This window comes from Ambystoma mexicanum, chromosome 5p (assembly GCF_040938575.1).
Source record: "Ambystoma mexicanum isolate Mex_15411 chromosome 5p, UKY_AmexF1_1, whole genome shotgun sequence".
Lineage (NCBI taxonomy): Eukaryota > Metazoa > Chordata > Amphibia > Caudata > Ambystomatidae > Ambystoma > Ambystoma mexicanum.
Window position 1 is genome coordinate 890,413,589 of NC_090930.1, and position 22,237 is coordinate 890,435,825.

General features: G+C 47.7%; 1 protein-coding gene across 1 annotated transcript in view; it reads left to right on the forward strand.

Moving 5' to 3' along the window:
• The window catches only part of PKD1L1 (polycystin 1 like 1, transient receptor potential channel interacting), a 2,330,280-nt gene that overhangs the window by 1,075,720 nt on the left and 1,232,323 nt on the right, over nucleotides 1–22,237 (forward strand). The window contains exon 24 of the mRNA XM_069613333.1: nucleotides 5,870–6,079. Coding sequence (XP_069469434.1) covers nucleotides 5,870–6,079 — 210 coding nt within the window. The remainder of the gene's footprint in view (nucleotides 1–5,869; nucleotides 6,080–22,237) is intronic.

The window sequence follows — 22,237 nt, forward strand, 5'->3', positions numbered from 1 at the left end:
CACCACCCAAAGTTCACTAAGAAAGGAACTGTTTGGTTAATTTGTTGAATACGACTTGTGAGGTTTCTGTGCCCAAAAGAGGGGGATCCAGGGGTGAAGCCGTAACCCAAAACCATACATGAAACAAAACATTTGTGCATGTTTGTTAAAACTATAGGCCCTGGAAGACGAGAGACTTTTTTATTGAAAGGAGACTATAACCATCGAAGAACATATTAGCTGGAGCGGAACTGTCGGCTTGTGCGGGAAAGCTTGCGTGTGTGCTGTGCTCAGGAGACCCATCTTGTCCTGTGCTGAAAACATGGGTAAGGGAGATCCCTGACAATCACATCCTGACTTATTATTTGTGAACACTTCTTTCTTTATTGAAAACCCTATCAAACACTCTTTCTATAATTAGTTGTAAGGATTTGGCAATAGTTTTTTTTAGTATAGGCCTTTTTACTTTGACAAGACGCCACAAGGACAGCCTTATTTTTCATTTGATGGTCGATGCTTGCTCCCATCTTAGATTTAGGTTAGGTGTTTTTCCACCCTACATTTACAAGTTAATAAACACCCTGTGATCACTTGTGTCTGTCTTTACTGTTGCCACCATGAGTTCCTTACAGCCTGTATTTGTACATCCCAGGTTACGTGACAATTGTGCCTATCTGAGGTTATGGCCTTAAAGCACTGTAATTTGTGACTGTTGTCTGAACATAACATGAGACTGTGCATTGCATTGGAGGAAAATGCCAGTAGCATTGGCACAGAGGACTAGAATGGAAAATGTATCCTTCATATTGATGAGCTGGCATTGCATGGCATTATTGGGGCATTCAAGGCTGCACGTAACCTATGATGGCAGCACCTGCATTTGTGATTTCACCTCACATATGGTGACTATATCCTGCATATGAGGCATCACTTTGACCCTATTTTAAAAAATGTGGGTGCTGTCAGGAGCCAGGAATGAGACTTGGGCACAGAGGACTGCTGTTTTGGTTATACACTTTTATTAAATGATAAAGGGGTTAGAAAATGCCTCACTCTCCCTAATCTAGGATCTCAACCAAAACAAATCGGTCTGTCCTTTGTCAAGATGTCCCAAGCAAAAAATATGAGTCCAAAAACCTATTCTGTCCCTCACGCTATAAAACTAAATCTAAGGTGAAAAGGATATTGTCTTTGTTTCTCAAAGTGTACAGATGTTCAAATTCACCACAAAAGTATAAATCCAACCAAAAGGATCCAAGTGGACAAAGTTCACAGTTCCACGGAATGGCTCCTTCGCCAAATTCCTTTTCGCCAAAATGAAAAGGTTAAACTTAGAATAACGAAGTTCCTTGTAATCCAAGAGGACAACCTGATAGATCAGCAAGGAATTTCGAGGCTTAGTGCCACCAAAGATGAAATATGCCAGTCACGCAGTCAAAGTTAGTATAACTTGTATTCTGTACAGATACAAATATGAAAGCAGATAGCTATCTGGCTCTCAAGCGCCTCTCAGTGTGTACCAGCAGACACTGTGAGGGAGAGAGTACTGGACATTACAAAACTCAGAGTATTTATAATTTCTTCCCCCCACTTATATTGTCCAGCCCCTCTTCAAGTTACACAGTTGCTAGAGTTCATGCCCAGTTCACATAGCAAATACAGCATTGTTGTTTCCAGGTTTAAAAGACAATCCTTTACACACGAAATAAAATGATGACAAACACTTTGCTTTTCTTGGCCATGTAGACTCTTCCTTGTTCTTGAGCTTTAGGGTAAGTCTAGTTCCAAGAGATGAGCACAAAGGGTTTCTTCCAAAGCACACGGCTTTAGTTGCTTTGCATTGTGTTGCATTGTTTGAATGAAGAGGAGGCAGATAACACTATGAATGGCAGTTCATCTTGATTACAAGGTCTCTTTGCACTGAACAAACATTCTGCTCTCAGCAGCCTTAATGTTTTTTGTTTTTTGTTTTTTTTAAACATTTTATTGAATTATAAAAACAACCAAACAATACAAACCAAACAAACAGTGCATGTTCCAACAGTTTCATTACACTTTCTTAACTTCTAACCACTACTTCCCTTATCCCACCCCCCTCTACGAGTCTATTACATTAAACCTTCAGTTTCCGCATCCTGTGGTTCGGTCTCCTCTTCTACAGGGTCCGCCGGGTCATCTAATGACCCAAACAGTTCGGCTATCAGTGATTTCCAGGCCATCAGGGACTCGGTCTCCTCCTCCCCCCCTGTGCTACTCGCTTCTTGCCATGCCATGGTTTCGGCTTCCGCCCATTTCTGCAAATCTCTCCACCACACCTCTACCTTTGGCACATGGCATGACTTCCATCCCATGGCAATCCTCCTCTTTGCAAGCACATAAGCCAGATCCCTCAGCTTACTCATGTGCCTGAGCTTCTGTGGTCTGGGGAGCCCCCCCCCCAGCAGACAGGCCCACACTGTATCCACTACAATCTTGACCCCTTTTTCTTCCAGTTTCCCTTTCACTCCCCTCCAGAAACGCTCTATGATCGGGCATGACCAGAACATATGCACAATGCCCGCGTTCTCCTCATCACACTTGGGGCATGCCTGCCGTCCTGCATTTTCAAACCTCGATATCCTCCAAGGCGTCATATATGCCCTGTGCGTTATGTACAGCTGAATCTGTTTCAGCCTCGCGTTTCTAGACACCTTCTTATGATACCCCTGCACCCGTTCCCACATCCTGTCTCCCATCAGGGCTCCAACCTCCATTTCCCAGTCTAGTCTCAACTGCGTGACCTCCGTCCCCACTTTAGACGTCAGCATTTCATACCATCTGGAAATCTCATGACCCCCCTCAGCTATGTCATATACCACGTCTATGGTGGCATCTGATTCTTCCTCCAACACAGTTTCAGGCCATGTTCTCTTAATCCTCTGTACCACTCTATTATATGTAATATACTGGCCCTCGTGCAACCGAGTTTCTTCCCGCAGCCCCTCAAAAGTAATACTAGAGCCCTCCAGCCAAATATCACCCATTGTTGCCACCCCAGCCGGTTCCCAGTGGTTCCTGAGTATCATTCGTAGCTGCGCGTCTTCCCCCGTCAATGCAACCAGTGGTATCTGCGGTGAGCATGGGGACGGGTTCTCCATCATTTGACATGCCCTCCGCCACACCTTCCACCCCAGTAGCATCATTTTAGGGCGCCCCACCATTTCCACCCTGGGTACCCACATCTCTTTCAAATAAAAAGGTGCACAATCACGCCCAAACAGCCTAAATTCCGAGGTCTCTTCGTCAGAGAGCCATTTGGCAACATACTGTAACTGGCTTGCCACATAGTACGCCTCATAGTTGGGCAGCTTTATCCCTCCTTTGTCATGGAAGTTCTGTAGCTTCCATAACGCCACTCTATTTCGCGTGCCATGCCACAAAAAGTCCCTACACATGCTATTCAATTTGGTGAAGAACTTCTTAGGAATCAGGTACGGTATGTTCCCGAAGTAGTGTAGGAACCTTGGCAGGACCACCATCTTTAGCATTGCTCCCCGCCCCATCATCGCAAAGGGCAGCTTTGCCCAAAATTGCATGCACTTCTCAATTTTTTTAATGGCTACTTCTGTATTGCACCTATGCTCTTCCGCCACGGTGTGGTATATATCTATCCCCAGGTACTGAAATGTGCTAACCGCCCACGGCACTTGTAATACAGGTAGCCGCTCGGCTGGAATCCCCATGTACCCCCCCTAATGGGAACATGCTGGACTTCTGGGGGTTCACTGCTATACCGGACAGCACAGCGTATCTCTCCAGCACTTCTAGGATATACTGGAGATTTTCTTCTGGGAATCGCAAGTACAGCAGCATGTCATCTGCATATAGGGAGATCAGATGCCGCTCCCCTTTCACCTCGATGCCTATGGTGTCATATTGCTGCCTCAGATATATTGCTAGAGGTTCCAGGGCCAGTATTTAGAGCATTGGAGACCACGGGCATCCATTTCTAGTACCCCTGCTGAGCTGCCACCTTTCCGATATCACAGATCCTGTCCCAACTCTAGCCAGCTGTTCGCTATATAAAATTTCTGCCCACCTAACATATCCAGGCCCTAACCCGTAGTGCTTCAGGGCCGCAAGCAGCCATGGCCATTTAATGGAGTCAAAGGCCTTGATTGCATCCAAAGACACAATTGCCATTTCCTCATCTTTCTCTGTCAAACTCAATGATTCTCTGGAGTTGCCTATGATTATTGGTAATGTTTCTATGAGGGACATAGCCCGTTTGATCCGGGTGTATTAATTTGCCAATAACCTTCTTCAGTCTATTTGCTAAAACAGCAGTTAATATCTTGCCGTCTTGATTCAGCATTGAAAAGGGTCTATAGGAACCACAGCTGTGCCCAGGTTTGTTAGGTTTGGGGAGCGGTATTATGACGGCCTCTCTCAGTGACTCCGGTAAGCGTCCCGTCTCGAATGCTTCGTTTAACATCTCTAACAGTGGGGGGAGGACCCCTTCCATGTATACTTTGTAAAACTCACTTGGGAGTCCATCTGTCCCTGGGGTTTACTAGTAGGCAGCTGCCTCCCCACCTCCCCTAATTCTTCCAAGGTGATCGGGGTATCTAGTTCCTCTCTCTCCTCCTCGCTTATCTTGGGCAACCCCATGTCCTCAAGCGTTTCTTCCATCATAGCGCGACTACTTTCCCCGTCATCTCCGTATAATGCCTTATAATAATCCACAAACGCTTGATTAACTCCCTCCTGGGTGTCCTCTATGCTACCGTCTTCTCTTTCTATAGCCTCTTTCCAGCATCTGCAGCGGTCAGGAAGCCCCTCGCACTTGGTTCAGTTTTCTACGGAGCCTCCCTGAGTGCATCGCCCACCAGCCTGCCATCTTGCTCCGTGTAGCTGCTTGAACATCTGCGTCGCCGTCAGTACATTGCTCTGTTCTGAGCTGGAGTACTCCTTGCTTCTTTTCTCAGGATGGTTTTGAACCATGTCGGGCCAATCGACTTTCCCCAGCGACTAGACCGCTGACAGTGGTTCTCATTAGGAGTAATCATTATTGCTCCTCGTCTCTCCCTCGTCTGAGTTGTTGACAAACTATTCTTTAGGTGATATTGGACAATCCTTGAAGTAGATGTGGCAAGTGGTTGAGTGAGAGGGTTACAATATGCCATCAAGGCATGAGGAAGGGAGGGAACATCCCTAAAAGGCAATGCGGTTATGTAACTTTCTCTGATGATGTGGTGTCCCCCGAGGGTCGCCTCCCTTTATGTTGTCCTTCGTCATATAACCACCCCCAGGGTCAGGATCAGGCTGTGGCTGCCGTCACCTGGCTACATGAGCAGAGGCTACCTCAGGGAAAGGAATGATGACATCAGATTCATCACCATGCCAAAAGATAACATTATAGCAAAATTGCTTTCATCAAGAAGTTAGTCGCATACAAATGTGCTGCTGGTTTTACAACTTGTGGCTAGCAAATTCGGGGTGCTTATGCGTCATAACTCATAGTGACCCCAAACTCATGGTCTAGATATTAGTTTTTGTACCGCAAAATGCCTGTCAGCAACTCCTTGCTGGATCTCTCACGATTTAATGGTGTTGGGAAATACCCATCTGCAGACTTTTAAGAAACCTGATTTGGAAATGTGAAACTCTAAATCCCATGTAGGGTCTGCAAGAGCACAAGCGCATGTTGTGCTCGGTTGCAATCCCCAGCCTCCCCAGCGTTTGTACTGTATGTGAAATATCATGTCTCGCTTTGACCCAATGGCTGCTTGACGGCCACTTATGTTCCGCATGCATGTGGCTTGCTATAGTGTTTAGCTGGGTTCTTCTTCCTTACCTGGTGTGTTTTTTAGTGGCATGATGTTTGATTCTCTTTTTCTCTCATTTGTAGGTCTCGTTAGACAGTGCATTTCTTGTGATGCACCGTGTTAAAGAAATTACGAAACTTGTTATGACGCCTGGCAAGTTTGTGTTGGATAAGAATCTGATGTCAAAGCTCATCCTTGTGATTTCGAATGCCTTGGAAGTTTCTGACAATCGTTCAGAGAAGGCTGTCTCTTTAATGTTAGACGGCGTAAAAAGCATAACAGATTTGCTGCTGGTAAGTCTCCCCAGCCCCACTGAACAGCTTGTTTTGGATTTACAGCAGTTGCTTTTACTCACAAGTGCAGATGGCTAGAGTCTGAAAAGTGTTACTTAGATCTGTAGACTATCAAGATAACCAAGGATTGTTCAAATGTTATTTCCATTGGAAATATTTCATGGGGCGTAACTTTGGCTGCTCTTGAGAACGTTTTAGACCTGATCATATATTTGGGAATGGAAGACTGGAAGCAGAATTTGGTTGAGACTAGTCAAAGTTTACAGGTGGATTCTTACCATTTCTACATTTTGCTCCAGAACAACTCTGTACTCGCCAAATTCTCTACTGTGCAAGGGAACCATGCTATGCCCACTGGAAACTGAATGTGAACACCTGAACTACTATACCTGAAATTCTGTAGCATTGTTTCATGTACTATTGAACACTGCTGCACCTTGAAGGTCATATGATAAGAATGTGAAAGTTGTGAAGCAGATTTTCTAATGATCTATATAATTAAACAATTGTATAGCAATCTAGCATGCCAAATAAGAGATGGGTAATGAAGGGTGATGTATTTTGTTGTATGGTGATTTGAATGTGCCACCCAACTCTCCACAGCCTAAAATGACTCTACAATACCGACTTTGACCACTATGGCTAGTAAATTTGACTGCACTGTGCCTTCGACTTATACCATGATGGATAGCACCATTGCCGGAATGTACTATGTGCATACCTAAAATGTCTCGATTGCATCCATGCGTGTAGTGCTCCTTTTATCCATTGAACAGACTAGAAGTGCCACTGAACATAACTGCACCTGGCCCTCTATACCTTATTTCATCACTGTGACATTGACAAAGTCATCAACCACTGTTGTCCACTGCATACCCACTATGTAGGCATACAAACAATGCTGTTTGGGGCCATCAATGAAAAGTTGCTAGAAGTAATGTCAAGTAGCCCTCACAATCTTCTTGTTAACCATACCCATGCCTCGGCTTTCTCTCATTAGAGAGGCACTTGGTGGAAGAAATCTGTGATGGCTCTTTAAGAACTATATTTACATTGGGGAAGAGGAATTGCTTTAAATGGGCTGGGGATAGCTGAGTCGCAGCCCCAGCACTCCCCAAAAACTGTTGAGGAGGTGGGGCTCTTCTGAGTCCCCACTAACCATTGAACCCCGCGCCTGACCAGATTTCTCTTATGCACGTGGTGAACCAGAAGCTAATCTGCATGCACATCAAGATGCTTACAGGTATTGGGAATTGCCATCTCTGATGCAGCTCCTACCTATGCCCCATGCTCTACGATGATGATGATGATGAGCAGCACCACCAATCAAGTAGCTCTAGCAGTTGAGTTGATCTTTTTCCCTTACTAGTTCCGGCCATGGTAAGAAAGGATCATTTGGCAGTACCCCACCGCTTCATGGGGTTCAACTGGGATGCTGCCAGATGCATGTGGGAAAAACCGACTAATCGAGGGAGACAGGAGCTGAGCAAGCCATAACATTTAGGTTTTTGTTTACATTATTTCTCATGTTCCCTTAAGGCTTTCATTGTTTGGCTACCTCGCTGCACAATATGTATTGTTTGTGACTGGCACAAAGCTGAAATCTATGGGTAACTTGCATGCCGCTGCACCTGTTGGAATTCAGGTCTGACTTTGATGTAGGTTTTCAGGTGATGTAATGAATGGACATCTTTAATACGAACTGTACGAAGAGGCAATTGATTTAGCAGTTCATACATTATGCCATTACATCTCCTAAAAACTCACATGAAAGTCAAGGCTGACTGTCCATTTTCAGGAGATTTAAATTGCGTAATGTACGAACTGTAAAACTCAGATGCCTCTTTGGACAATTTGTGCACATTAATTGAAGTACGAACTGTAAACGTCTTATACCTCTCTTGTAGGTATTGAAGAAGCACATCAGTTAGATTTTACTTTAATGTGAGCTTGAATAACTATAGGAGGCATACTTGCGCTTATGTATGTGAGATGGAACACTGTTAGGCAGAATCCTGTGCAGTGCCCTTAGGGACCACTACACACAATTAAGACTACAGGTGGTGATACATGTTTTACCCTTGGTACAAGCCTGTACTACTATGTCATAGTGGTAGCAGCGGCGGAGCAGCCAGGCTTATCGCAAGAGTATATGAGCAGTAGCAGAGATTACACAAAGGGACCACAATTACTGTGACTCAAGCAAACACTGACTCAAGGTTCCAGGTAGAAAAATGTAAGTACATTTATTTTTAAACCATTCGTTATAAACACAACACTTCTATTAAACTTCAATAAAAACCACACGTTAAATATACTACAACTAACCAATTCACTTTGTACAGTAAGTCTCAAGGTACGTACCCTGTGTTGGAATGAACCGGTGTTAGGCACAAAAACATGTTACTGCAGATATGAATGCGATCACTTTTTGACAGTTCGGTCTACTAAACAAACGCGTATCCGCGACACTTAGCACTTGAGATACCCAGAGGGAGTTGGAGGCAAAAATCACAAGCAATATTTTGGTTAGGCAGGCAGAATCAAGAAACATTCAGAGACAGGAGTTCAAAAGTCAAAGGGCCGGAGCAGCTGGTGCCCTGGCAGTTGTTCCTGTTGGTTTCCCGCAGACCCACGATTCCTGAAGCTTCGTCGAGAAGGAGGACATCTGAAGGGAGTCTGCACCACACGGGATGAGGCCAGCGACACGGAATAAAAGGTGCACTCCTTAAAAACAGGAGAGGCTCTTCAGGTGGCTATCCGGACCACTGCAGCAGTGTGCAGCGATTTCGACCACGGAAGAGGATCCTCTGGCTGTAAAAGAGGAGCTGGTTATCCCCACCAAGCTCAAGGGAAGAAGACTCCGGACTGGATCTTCTCTGAGTCGTTGAAGGGCAGATAGCTCAGGACTGCAGCAGGGCTTCACCGGGACGGGGTAGTTGCAGCAGCTGTCGTTCTCTCCGCTTCTCTTCGGTTCCTTGTAGTTCCGGTGGCGACTCTCTGACTTCTAGCCCAGAGACCTGCCTTTTATGCGAAAAATCCCCATTCACGCAGCCTGGCTGTCAATCACCCAGCAGGGGGGTTGTCCAGCCCAGACAACTACCCTGGCCAATCATGACAAAGTGTGACTTGGATTTCCTAGGATACCCTGTGCAGGGGGTGACTACACCCCTCCCTCACATTCAGCTCACCTAGACACGCAGGCGCCTTGAGGAGGGCTTCTGGGCAAAAGCCCGCCAAAAGACAGTTAACAAAGAAGGCGAACCTAGTTTGCCGCGTAAAGTGAAACACAAGCACTTTAACAAAAAGAAATGGTGAATAAACCCAACCGGAGCCAAAAGAAAGACGATTTGGTCAAGCGGGTTTATGTTCGAGGCTAATATAATAGCCAAGAACAGTACCACGATTATCTAATATAATCGCGGTAGAAAAGTTAGGGTAGATACCACTGCCACCAGCCAAGTCTAAATGTTAAAAGAGCGAAACAATGCTCTAGGAGGTACAGATAAAAAGGGATACGAGTTAACCCTTTCCAGTACTCCATGGAAGATGGGGTGTACTGGATCTGTGGTAGATTGACTAAGTAAAGTTAATGGTAACTTTGCCCTTTTCTGGGGGACAGTAGTCGCCTCAGAAATTGAGTCGAGGGAAGTCTCAAAGACAACCCTGTGCCACGGCACTGACGGTGCTGTGTGACACGCACAAAGAAGGGGGCTACTGAAGTGGTGTACTTCAGAGTCCACAATCACAAAAACAGATGGAAACACATAGCAAAACACAGGTAAGAGTGGGGGAAAAGCTCTCACTCTTACCAGGTGGAAAAAAATAAACTCCAGAAGTCCAGCAAAGCTGCTGGGGGACTCACTAGGTGAGGGAAATTAGCCATGATTTAGAATTCTCCCTAACAAACACACTCTTGCTATGCACACGTCTAGGACATGTGCTCCTACAACACACACTGTTAGACAAACTCCTCTGTCAAGGACCCCAATGATGGACGCTCAAATGACCATCTTACAAGCCATGTTTCTATAATATGTGCACCTATGACACACTCTCCTATGACATGTGCTGTTACCACACACCCTGTTACCACATACTCGTACACCACGCGCTCCTGTGGCACACAGTGTTATGAAACAATATCCTAGTACACAAGAGCACCTATGACACGTGCACCTATACACACTCTTAACGATGCACACTCTTACGAAACACGCTCCGAGGACAATGCTCTTAAGAACGTTTGACATGAGCACCTATGATGCACATCTACTACACGTACACCTATGCACACGGGCCTATGACACAGACTCCTATGACACGTGTTTCTATGACATGTGCACCTATGACATGGGCACTTATGAGGCATAGGCATTTCACAGTTCATACATTACGCCATCACATTTTGTAAAAACTCACATGAAAGTCAAGACTGACTTTGTCAGTTTTCAAAAGATGCAATTGATGTGCACAAACTGTACACAGAGGCATTTGAGTTTTACAAATCATACATTACACAGCTTTCATACGAACTGTACAATTAGGCATATGAGTATCAGAGTTCGTCCAAATTATATTTTATTTAAATTTTTAATTTGAGAAGTGTATTATGTTCTTACTTTAACATTATTTCTAATGTGTGTAGAATTCAATGTTTTGTTGGTTTAACCTTAGCTTTTTTGTAAATAGATTTTGTCAAATATTATCCAATTGTATGGTAATAGCTCCTTAGTTTTTCCTCTTGGGTAGTGTTTTATTGCCGCAATTACATTTGGCTATTTTTTTATTGGTCTAGCACCACTTATTGAGGCCGCATTGTTTTAAGCTCATAGGTGATGCAGCAACATTAGTTTGACTTATAGGTAATGTTTTGACATTGCCTTGTCTGGCTACATTGCTTTGGCTCACGGGTGGTGCTTTAGGATCCAGGGATTTTGTTATCAGTGTGTGGGCTGTACATACAACACTGATCCTGGGGAGGTAGTTGGATATGGAGGAATGCAAGGGTGCTGCATTCTAATTTTGTGGAGGTGGTACTCTGGCCATGCAACATGCCTCCCTGTCTACTTCGCCTGGCAGACCAAAACTGTTGGCTTTGCTAATCCTTATTGTTCAGTAGCAAGAAGAACGCAATTTAAAATAACCAGAAAATAGCGGTTTTTGAAAGGTGATAAAAGCATTGTGTGAAATCTTTAAAATCCTAAAAATCTAGAACATGTTGCTTTTTGTATAAAATCTGTGATGTCCAACAAACTGTGACGCTCGCCCATAACATCGATTTTGTTTTTAATATTCTGATTGGGATCTTTATTTTCATAGATTAATTTAAAGTAATGCAGCACTCGGTATTTATGTTCCTGGCTCTGGGAATTTGTCAAATACTCCTAACTGCTTTGACAAAGGAATCCTCATTTGTCCAAGGCCTCTTTTTTTAATTTGCTTTTCAGCAATTGTAGTTGTTCATTTGTAACAGAGAAAATAAAACATGTACCAGAATGCAACAAAAAAGTACTGTATTAAACAATTGATGCCTGACATGGGATAATTTGAGATCTCTGGCATTAGTTCCTTTGGAATATTGGTGTAGTTTTTGTGCATGTGTAATTTCCCCTGGGTCTCTACCCTGATTTTTAAGGACTTCCATTCATAGAATATAGCTCTGTGTTGAAGATTTGTTTAATGGAGAATGTCCCCTGATCGAACTCTGCCACCACCCTAAAGTTATTGGACAAGAAATATGATGTTTTAATCAGAAAATGTGTATTTTTTTTAAAAATAAATCAATATTAAAGTTGGTCCCCTAACTTTAAATGCTGGGAAGTTGCCCACAAAATCCCACACAATTACAGGATTCTAGTCTACGGAAAAGAAACCTAACCTTCCTGCTCGTATTTCACTGTCTTGCATACAAAATGCATACAAACTATAAAAGTAATTCTGAATAACTATTCTTTTTTAAAAAAACATTTTTTTGCTTTACAGTGTACCGTCGCCTAGGCGTGTGGTAAACAAGAACAATGCAAATGTAGGTACTATAGTCCTGCAACGTGGCTCGAACGTTTTCTGCCTGCAACCAAAATCAATGTCAAAGCGGGTAACAAAGGTAATTGGGGTGATATTCCGTGCTCATGAGCAATATTCAGAGCTAGAGGAGTGTGCCAGTGGGAGGTCTTTTAGAGGATAGTTTTTGAAGTATGCCCAAATGTCTTGGGTGCAAGTGTCCCAGGCAGTGTGGATGCATAAAACTCAGCTGCTGATGGATGGCGGTTATTTACGAGTCCAGTTCTTAAGTATACAGGGCTTTGCTAAAAGACAACCTAGGTTAATGAATCTACACTGAAGAAGAGGTGTAAATCAAGAAACATACATGCATAGCTGAGGGCTAGGTTCCTGGTCCGTCCTGACTTTTGCTGAGAGAGTGTCACAGACTCCTCTCCAGAAGGAATGTAATGTAGGGCAAGCCCAAAGCAGGTATATGTAATCGGCTGCCTCTGCATTTCACTTAAGGCAATGACCTCTATTGTTTGTAGCTGTTTTTCATTCTTGCCGGTGTATGGTGTAGCCTGTGTATCACCTTGAATTCTAATATACGAAATCGAAAATTGAGGGAACCATTGCCTGTAAGTGCGCACATAGCACAACAATTTTCATCTGTAATGTCCATACCTAAATCGGTTCCCCATTTCCCATGGAGATAGCACAGAGTTGCTGGCTTAAATTGTTGAGTATAGACATTATAAGTTGGCAGCCCTGCAAATGGACGATCTAGGCGAGTATAGCATCCTCCACCGGCTCCTTAGGAAAATTAGGTCATTTCGCTTTGAATGCTGCTTGCATTCTGTAGTAGTGCAGTCTGAATATAGTGCAGGTGGGAGCTAACGCTTGCAGAGTTATGAACGCCCCATCGGTGTACAAGTCCCCTAATATATTGGAACGTTCACCCTGCCAATTAACCTGTGCAGCTCTGTTCATAGTAGGATACATTGCATTGCTGTGTGTTTGAAATTTAGGCCTTTTCCCCTCCATCTAGGAAAGTTGAATCTGGGTGTTTTGCATTGCTGTGTGTTTGAAATGTTGACGTTCCTCCATCTGTTCCTCTATCTAGGCCTTTTCCCCTCTTCCAGAAAACTCACATCTAGGTGCTTTTACTTTTTCTGCTATATGCTGAAACCTAGGCTTTTTCCCTTTATCCTGGACACTTGAAGTCTAGATGGCTGCATTGCTGCTGTTTTGAAGTTGGGCCTTGTGCACTAAAGTTATCCCGCCCCATCCCCCTCCCTCTCCACTCTCTCCATCCATGGTTCTTTTAATCTCCCCTATCTTCTCTGACTGCTACCCTATCACATCGCTCCTTCGAAGTTTTGAAAGAAAAACATCAAGAAGGATATCCTGGTCTCCAATCCCGGCCTCCCCATCACTGACACCTATGTCAACGCTTCTTCCAGGCAGACTGTCACCCATATCCTCTTTGTCGTTCCCTCTCCAGACCTTTGTATTCCACATATGGTCTCAGTGCGCTCCCCTTTCTCTTCCTCACCCATTAATGGTGGCACCCGTTGGGAAGTAGTCTTGGCATGTTTCCAATCTTCTAGGGCCATCATTAATGTCTTCCTGAATGGCATTGTTATGATCCAAGGCTCTCTGCCCAACCTCTTTGTTCTTGATGGGCATCTTCCATCACTCATCAACTTCCTTCTTTGTCCTGCCACTCCTCTTTCTGCCACCCCTCTACCACCACTGACGGGTGCACCACATTTCTGTATCCCTCCTCAGAAGATGTTCAAAAGTGGCAGCCAGCTCCACTTCGCTACCCTCAACTCCCACATAGCTACCCTCAACTCCCGCTCTGCATTAAACACTCCTCTGACATCTGCCACCTCCTTGAAGACCTCAACGCTTTCACCGATATGTGGTTCACGGCTAGCTCTTTTACAAGATTTGACATTCTCTCTCTGGAGGGCTACAAGAACCTCTCTAAGCCCATGCCTAACCGGTCCGGGGGCAGAGTAGCCCTGATCTTCCCTGAATGGGTCCCTGCTACTATCATACCCACTGAGTCCTACTGCTCCTTTGAATACCTTATCTGCAAGCTTGGGGTCTTGCATATCCTCTCGCAGACTCTGGCCACCGTTTACAGGCCCCCTGGTCCAGTCTCCCTCTCCCCCTGAGTGCTCTGACATCACCTCTTTTCTCCTTGCCTTCACCTCCAAGCTTCTCCTCCTCAGAGACTTCAATATTCACCTTGACTCCCCTGATGCGGCCTCTGGACTGTTCTGCAACCTCTGTGATGATTTCCCTCTCCATTCTTCCCTCCGGTATGATGCACTCTGCCAGACACACCTTGGATGCTCTCATCTCAGCAGACATCCCCATCTTTAACCCTCTCACTACACCTCTCTCCTGGTCTGATCCCGATCTCCTGTCCTCTCACCTGGACCTCCTGGATCCCCCCGGCTAAGCCCCTGCCTGCACTGCCAGTCTCTACCGTCATTCGACCAGTGAAACAAGTCTCAGTTGCTGCTTTTGCTGCCACCTTCATTCCCCCTCCCACTCCTGCCACTGATTCTACACTGACACAGCCCTTACTAACCTTCAACTCTCTATCTCCAAAACTCTGGTCACCCTTGCCACTGTCATGAGGATATGCATGAAGCCTGTCTCCAAGCGCAACACCTGGTATGACTCTGACCTGGTCTCTCTGAAACACAAGTGCCGAGCTGCTGAGCGGAAGTGGCAGGCTTGAGCACATCCACTAGCAGACTGGCCTGCCTCCTGCTCCAAAGGCAATACAGACTATCCATCCGCTCGAAGAAGGCCTATATCCAAGCCTGCACCCCTGGGGCCACTACTAACACAGCTGAAGTTTTCAAAATCTGCAAGGAACTTGCCAATCCTACTGCAGTCTCCATTTCTCCTCTGCCTTCTCTGGCCCTCTGCACTGCACTAGCCTTTCACTTCATTACTAAAACTCAAGACATCATGTCCTTCACCCACTCTCAGACCTCCCTTGCCCCCCCGTCCCCCCTCTTTCTCTCCCATATCACCTAATGAGATCTCTAGACAAGTTTTTACTCTATGAAAGTCTCATTCAAACAGGTGCTTCCCTGCTCCTTCAGAACTATCAAGTACAACACTGCCTCCCTTGCTCCATCCTTGGCTGATTTCTGCAATCATTCCTTTGCCACTGCATCCTTCCCGCTACTCCTCATGCACTCCCTTGTGTACCCTCACCCCAAAAAGTCTTCTGTCTACCCCTTCTGTCCGGCTAACCTAGCACCCACTGTCCTATCTCCATTACCCGCTTTCTGGGCAAACTCTTGGAGAAGCTGGCCATCACCCAGCTTATCCACCACACTGAATCTATTGGTGGTCGCCATGACCACCAGTCTGGATTCAGAGCAACCAGCGGCATGGAAACTGCACTTTTGAACACCTGTGAAGATTTGCTCTCTAATCCCGATTCCAACTCTCCTTCTGCTCTCATCCTTCTTGGCCTCTCCTCTGCCTTTGATATGGTCCATCATGCCACTCTCCTAAATCGGCTCTGTGATACCCTTGGCATCACAGTACTGGCTCTGGACTGATTGACCTCCTTCCTCTCTCACTGACCTTCCCAGGTTCAACTGGGCCCTTTTCTCTCCTCCATCTCAATCTCCACCTGTGGTGTCCCTCGGGGCTCTATCCTCTCGCTATGGCTCTTCAACATCTACCCTGCCCCTCTAGCTTATTTGATCTTCGCCTTCTCTCCTAACTTCCAGTGATATGCGGACGACACACAGCTCTCCTTCAAGCTTCCCTCAACTGCCTACTCTTCTTCCTCTCTTTCCTATCTGCTATTCAGGCATGGTGAACTGCTAATGACCTCTTCCTTAATGGCAGTAAGACTGGGATCCTTCTCATTCGGTCCCCAGCTCCCTCCTTCTCTCCTATTCTCTGACTGCCCTCCATGGGCCCCCCCTCTCCTCACCCACCTGTGAGGCAAAACATCTTGCTGTCATCTTGGACTCATGTCACTCCTCCTCTTCTCACATCACGGACCATGCCAAGAAGGCCCACCTTCAACTACACCTCCTCAGAGGCATTCTCCCTTTCCTCACCTTCCCCCAGAAACTCAATGTCTCCAGAGCTCTTGTCCTCTCCAGGCTGGACTTCTGCAACATCCTCTTCCTTATCGACCTAATTCCTCCCTTCTCCCCCTTCAACTAATCCATAATAGGAAACTTTTTTGGTTTTGCTTGCACCTTTCTTTGCGCCAGTATTTCCTGTCTTCACATATGACTCCTGCTATTCCCAAGGAATAAATGAAAGCATTCAAGTCCGTCTGCGTGCAGATCTTTTTATTTTTGTGATAATTCTAGGCCCTTTTGGATGACACGTGTTTCGGCATTACACTTTGCCTTTCTCAAATCTGGGCATTTCTGAAAAAAGTCCAATTCATGCACCCAAGTGTCGAGTCAGTTAGACTGCCACGCCCGCCTCGAATCCGGAGCTCCTAGAATAAAGAAGAAGAAAAGGACAAGGTTAGAAAAGAAACTTATTTCAAATTCCTCACCTAATTCCGGAACCATTTCATCTCCGGACCTGGAAAGTACATCAGTCCTGCACGCGTCGCTTCACCAGCTCCAGCTCGGCGCCATACTCACCAGTTCTCACAGCATCTTCCGATCTGGCACTGTCTCCATCATTTCTTCGCCGTAATCCGGCACCTAGGGGACACAAGAAAAAACAAGGTGAGCCAAGGGAATCAACAAATACAACCTCTTACCACCATAGACTTACCACCAGCGGTATTATTCCATAACTCTCCACATTTTCATATGCCGCATCTGTAAAGAGGGAGAAAAAACAACACGTTCACGCATGCAATAGTTACCGGACAGCATTGGGTAACACAGACTCTTACCTGAATGCCAGCAGCAGCTACGAGACCACCTTCTCACAAACTCAGTTGCAACTTAAGGAAGGAAGGGGACAAGAGTGAACATCGGGCACATTGAACTCTTTGAACTTGATACTTACCAATCTCGCCAGGGACTTCAGAGTCAATACTTACCAGAACTCTCCCAACGCCTTCAAACCAGTGAAGTAACTGGTATCTACGTGCCCCTGCAAGACACGCAGGATGGAGAGCTCATCTTTTACGAACATAAGGTGAGGTTACTAAGGGGATATCGGAGGTGATTAGTGGGGGAGAGCGAGAACAGTTGGGAGGCCATCACTAAAACCCACAGGTGGTTAATCCCTGTCTCCATTTGCAGGAAAATACTTCTTCGGGTACAGCAGACAAGACTAGGCGGGCCAGTCCAGACAGTCCTCTCTGCACTACGCATCACGTTGAAGGAGACCGCAGCTGTCCGGGTCTGATCGACACCCCTGTGGGGTCCAGGTGAGCGTACCAGAAGAACATACTCTTAATTTCATAAAGTAAAATAAATCTAGGGGACATCAGAACATGTCCGATAGAAAATAATTCCTAAAATCAATACCTTCCATACTCCTACGTCCCGTCCCCTTTCCTCCATACTTGTGGGACATCTCTCCGTCCTGTGGGACGGGACCGGAGCACTTTGTAAAAAGCATCCAAATTTTTCCCAAAAATGTGTCCCTCTCTTTCCTGCGTGGGGCCCAGCACGCGGCTGTAACCCCGGCCACCTTGGCTCCGCCCCGCGCATCGCACCTCAGTCCTTTTCTCCGCTCGATCGGGGCCGGACGCACTTGCATCCTCGGAAGACTTTCGTCCCTGTTTTGCTCTCTGGCTCTCGCTAGCGTTCGTCTTCTAGTCTGTCTGTCTTTTAAATTAGACATTCCAGACTGTTCTTCGTGTCATCGTCGCTTCGCGAGGGCGGGTCCCCATCCTCTTTGTTTAGAGTGTTGGGGTCCGGAACACCGTTGGGACTCCTGTTTTTACTGTGACTCCATTTTGGTCTGGGCTTTTCAACGTCAGTTGGAACGGTGGGAGGAGGTGTTCCGACGCACTCCCCCATCTCATTTTCAGGCTTTCATCGACGAGAAGAAGAAACGCCCGGTAAGGTCTTTACTTTTCAGAGCACCCCAGCCCCGGGTTCCTCTCGAGCCGGGAGGGGCGTTGATCGCTCTGTCACCGGGGTTCGCCCTGAGGTGCCTGTCGGGCCTAATAATTCTACCGGAGTTTTCTCCGAGGGTCTCCGTAAAGGGGCCTGTGTACACCGGAGTAACTTCCGACGCCCCTCCTGTGGGGGCTGTGTGTAGACCCAGTTCTGCTGAGTCACAGGGTACCAGAGCTTGCTCTGAGGCCTCTCTTTCGGCTTCCCTCAAAAACAAGACTGGGTGGGCCCCGAGGCCTTGGCTGGGCTTGTGTTTACCGAACGGATGTTCGAGGCCCGTGCCGATGAGGCTATTACCGGGCCTAGGCCCGAGGTCCCTCGTACAGAGGCTAAGGCTACCAACAGTTCTGAGGGGCCGGGCAGGGCCCTGTCGGTGAAAGCGGTTTCTCACCGTTCCCGCTCTTGTGGTGATACCAGATCTGTTGAGGGGGCAAAGAAGCAAGGTTCTTCTTTTACCGGCAGTGCCGAGGTCCTTCCTTCCAAGGCTCAGTTGGCGGTTGGTATGTCTCAGAAACATTCCAGGCCTCACAGTGCCGGCTCTGCCGAGGCTCCTTATGTTAAGGCTAAAATTAAGACCCCTGATCCATCGACGGAGACCCCTGCCTCACCTCCTCACATACCGCAGTTCCCCTCAGATGAAGACAAAATGGCGGCTGTTCTCGCCACGACCACGGCGGCCATTGTAGGTACTACCCCTACAACTACGCCATCGGCCCCTGGTGTAGGGTTCGGTCCTTCGGGTGAGCCTAAGGTCACTTGTGCGTATCCTTACCGGCCCGTTTATGATTGGAACGCCCGGATGCCTCTTCCGCACAATGTTTCGTTGCCTGCAGGGGTGGCCCCTTTGATTTATGTGGATACATCGGCGGAGGGCCCGGCGTGGCACCCTTCTCCGTTACATCCCTGGGTTTGTCCACCTCCTCAGGTTCCGAAGCAATCTCCTGAGGACGCTTTTTTTGGTAAATTTCAAGCGCTTATGCGCACCGACCCCATGAGGGAGTATTTCAAAGGGCTTTCTAAGGAACTGTGTCCACCAGCGCCCCCGGCTACACCCGTTCCTCTGGTGGTTCCGCCGGCGCATCCTTTGCCCATGGTGCCTGCCCCTGCTCTTCAGGATCCTGACCTGTCCGATGACCCTCAAGGCGAGCAGGACAACGAGGACCTTCCCCGCTCTTAGAGCTTTTCATGACCGGGTACTGGACATGATGAATTTCTTAGATGTTCCAGTTCTCGAGGCACCTGCTCCACAGGAAGGCGTGCTTTCTGGGGCATTCACCCTGTCTCCTTTGGAGCGTACCGGCTTTTTCCTGCAGAAGGATGTTTTGGCCGAGGTCCGAAGAGTCTGGGAGAAGCCACACTCAGGACTTTTTGTCAATAAAAAGATTGACGCGAGGTACAGGCTACACTCTTCGGAGGAAGTGGCCTTGTCGTCTTGTCCACCTCCCTCCTCCACAGTGGTGGCTGCGGCCACGTTGCAGTCCAGACCTGCAGTATCCTCTTCCGCGACGGCTACTCAGGTCTTGGGAAGGGAGGACAAGATCCTGGACTCCCTAGGGAGGAAGATCTTTGCCAATTCGGCCTTGCAGCTCAGGCAGGCCAATGCCAAATTGATTTTGGCGGGAGCTAACATGCGGATGTGGAAAGGTCTGTCGGCGTTTGAGGAGCACATTCCGATCGAGAAGTTGGAAGACTTCAGAGGTGGCCTTTCTGATGCCAGGGTCTTGTCCCAGGATCTCCTGGAGGCTGCGGCTCATCACGTAGACACCTCGGCTCGGGGCATGATGCTCGGGGTTGATACCTCGAGGCAAGCGTGGTTGCATGCCACTAAGTTTTCGAAGGAAGTGCAAGACAAAGTATTGGACCTTCCATTCGATGGTAAGGAGCTTTTTCATTTGTCTACTGATGTAGAGCTCATCAAAACCAAGGCTAGCACTCAGACGGCTAAATCATTGTCTGTTCTGGTTAAACCTCCCTTCAAGGCTCAAAGGCCGTTGTCGCAAGGTCGACCTTCCTCTGGTTTTAGGGGATTCCTCGACCGTAAGAATCGCAGAGTGGATACTCCTGCGGGGAATAACCGCCGTAGACAACAGCGTACGTGGTATTTCTCCCACTCCTGAGCCTCCTCATCAGGTTCAGGTGGCACCGCCACCGATAAACCTGCCAAATGAGGTTTTTCCGTGCTCGCACGAGACCCCGGTGGGAGGACGCATTGCGTCACATTGGGAGGCGTGGCAGACCATCACAGAAGACAGATGGGTCTTGTCAGTCGCTCGGGCGGGCTTCGGCTTACCTTTACCCCTTACCCCACCCCTGAACCCTCCTTTTCAGCTGTCGGGCTTACCCTCCCTCAAGGCCGAGGTTCAGAAACTTCTGCTCCTCAGAGCTGTGAAACCCGTTCCTCTTGGGGAGCGAGGGGAGGGCTTCTACTCCCAAACGGTGCCCAAACCCAACCAGGCTGGCCTGGGCACCATCCTAGACCTTTCCCAGTTCAATCTTTCCTTACCCCAAGAGAAATTCAAGATGATCACGCCCGGCCAGATTCGTTCCTTGTTGCAGGCGGGCGATTGGCTAAGCGTGGTGGACCTTTAGGATGCGTACATGCATATCCTGATTTGGGCTCCATACAGGAGGTACCTCCGTTTCTCTTTGGGAGAGGAGCACTTCCAGTTTCGAGTGCTTCCTTTTGGCCTCAGCTCGGCACCGCGTGTCTTCACGAAGATGATGCCGGTGATTGCGGCCTATCTTCGTCTTCAGGGTATCCATGTGTATCCTTATTTGGACGATTGGCTTCTACGCAGCCCTTGTCCGCTGGCGGCAGTGGGCAACCTCCAGTCTCTCCTTCAGCGCCTGTTCCATCTTGGGCTGTCGGTGAACTGGCGGAAATCCTCCATGACGGTCTCTCAGGACCTGATTTTTCTGGGTTTTCGTTGGAACACGATCGACTGCAGAGTATACCTGACCGGGGTCAGAATGGCGGATCTGTTGGCCACGTGTCAGATGTTTGCGCAGTCGGAGAGTATGTCGGCCTGGTGGTTCCAGAGGCTTCTGGGCCTCATGGCCTCCTGTGTGCTGGCTCTTCCTCTTGCTCGTCTCAAAATGAGACGGACCCAGATGGCCCTTCGGAATTCATGGTGTCAGGCAGTGGACCCAGACTCCATGCGGATAATGATTCCGGATTCCATGAGAGTGGACCTGGACTGGTGGTCATCTCTCAGCAATCAATCTGGGCGCGCAGGGTTTCAGGACCCGGTCCCTATGGTGACGATCACAACGGACTCCTCCCTCCTAGGGTGGCGTGCGACGTTAGATCTCCTTCAGGTTTCGGACCTCTGGTCGCCTCAGGACAAGCTCCTGCACATAAACCATTTGGAGCTTCTGGCAATTTTCTTGGCGCTCAAGGCGTTCAGACCGGTCATTGTCAACAAAGTGGTCCGCATAAGAACGGACAATGTGGTGTCAATGTATTACATCAACAAGCAGGGGGGAACGAAGTCTCCCCCCCTCGTGGACCTGTCCATCCAGATTTGGGAGTGGGCTGTGCTTCATGGTGTCTGGCTGCTTGCAGTGCACATCCCGGGCCAGCTGAATGTCACAGCAGATGCCCTCAGCCGGCGGACAGTGGTCAGCTACGAGTGGGAGTTGAAGGCGGAGGTCCTCTCAGGGATTTTCTCGCGCTGGGGCACACCGCAGGTGGACCTCTTCGCGACGGCGGCGAACAAGAAGCTTCCTCTGTATGCCTCCAGAGGGGGGCTGGGAGCCTCCTCTCTGGGGGATGCTCTACAGATTCCATGGCACAACATGAGAGCTTACGCCTTCCCGCCTCTGCCTCTGGTTCACCGGGCAATTTGGAAGTTGAAGAACTCGGTGAATTGTTCTCTTCTACTGATAGCCCCGTGGTGGCCGGCCAGGTTTTGGTTCTCAGAACTCCAACACCTGTCGGTTTATCCGCCGATCAGCTTACCGGTAACTCCCGATCTTCTCCACCAGGGGGAACAGCAGCTGTGGCACCCCTCCCCACAATCTCTCAGCTTGGCGGCTTGGTGCCTGAGTTCAGGTCTTTAGAGCATCTGAA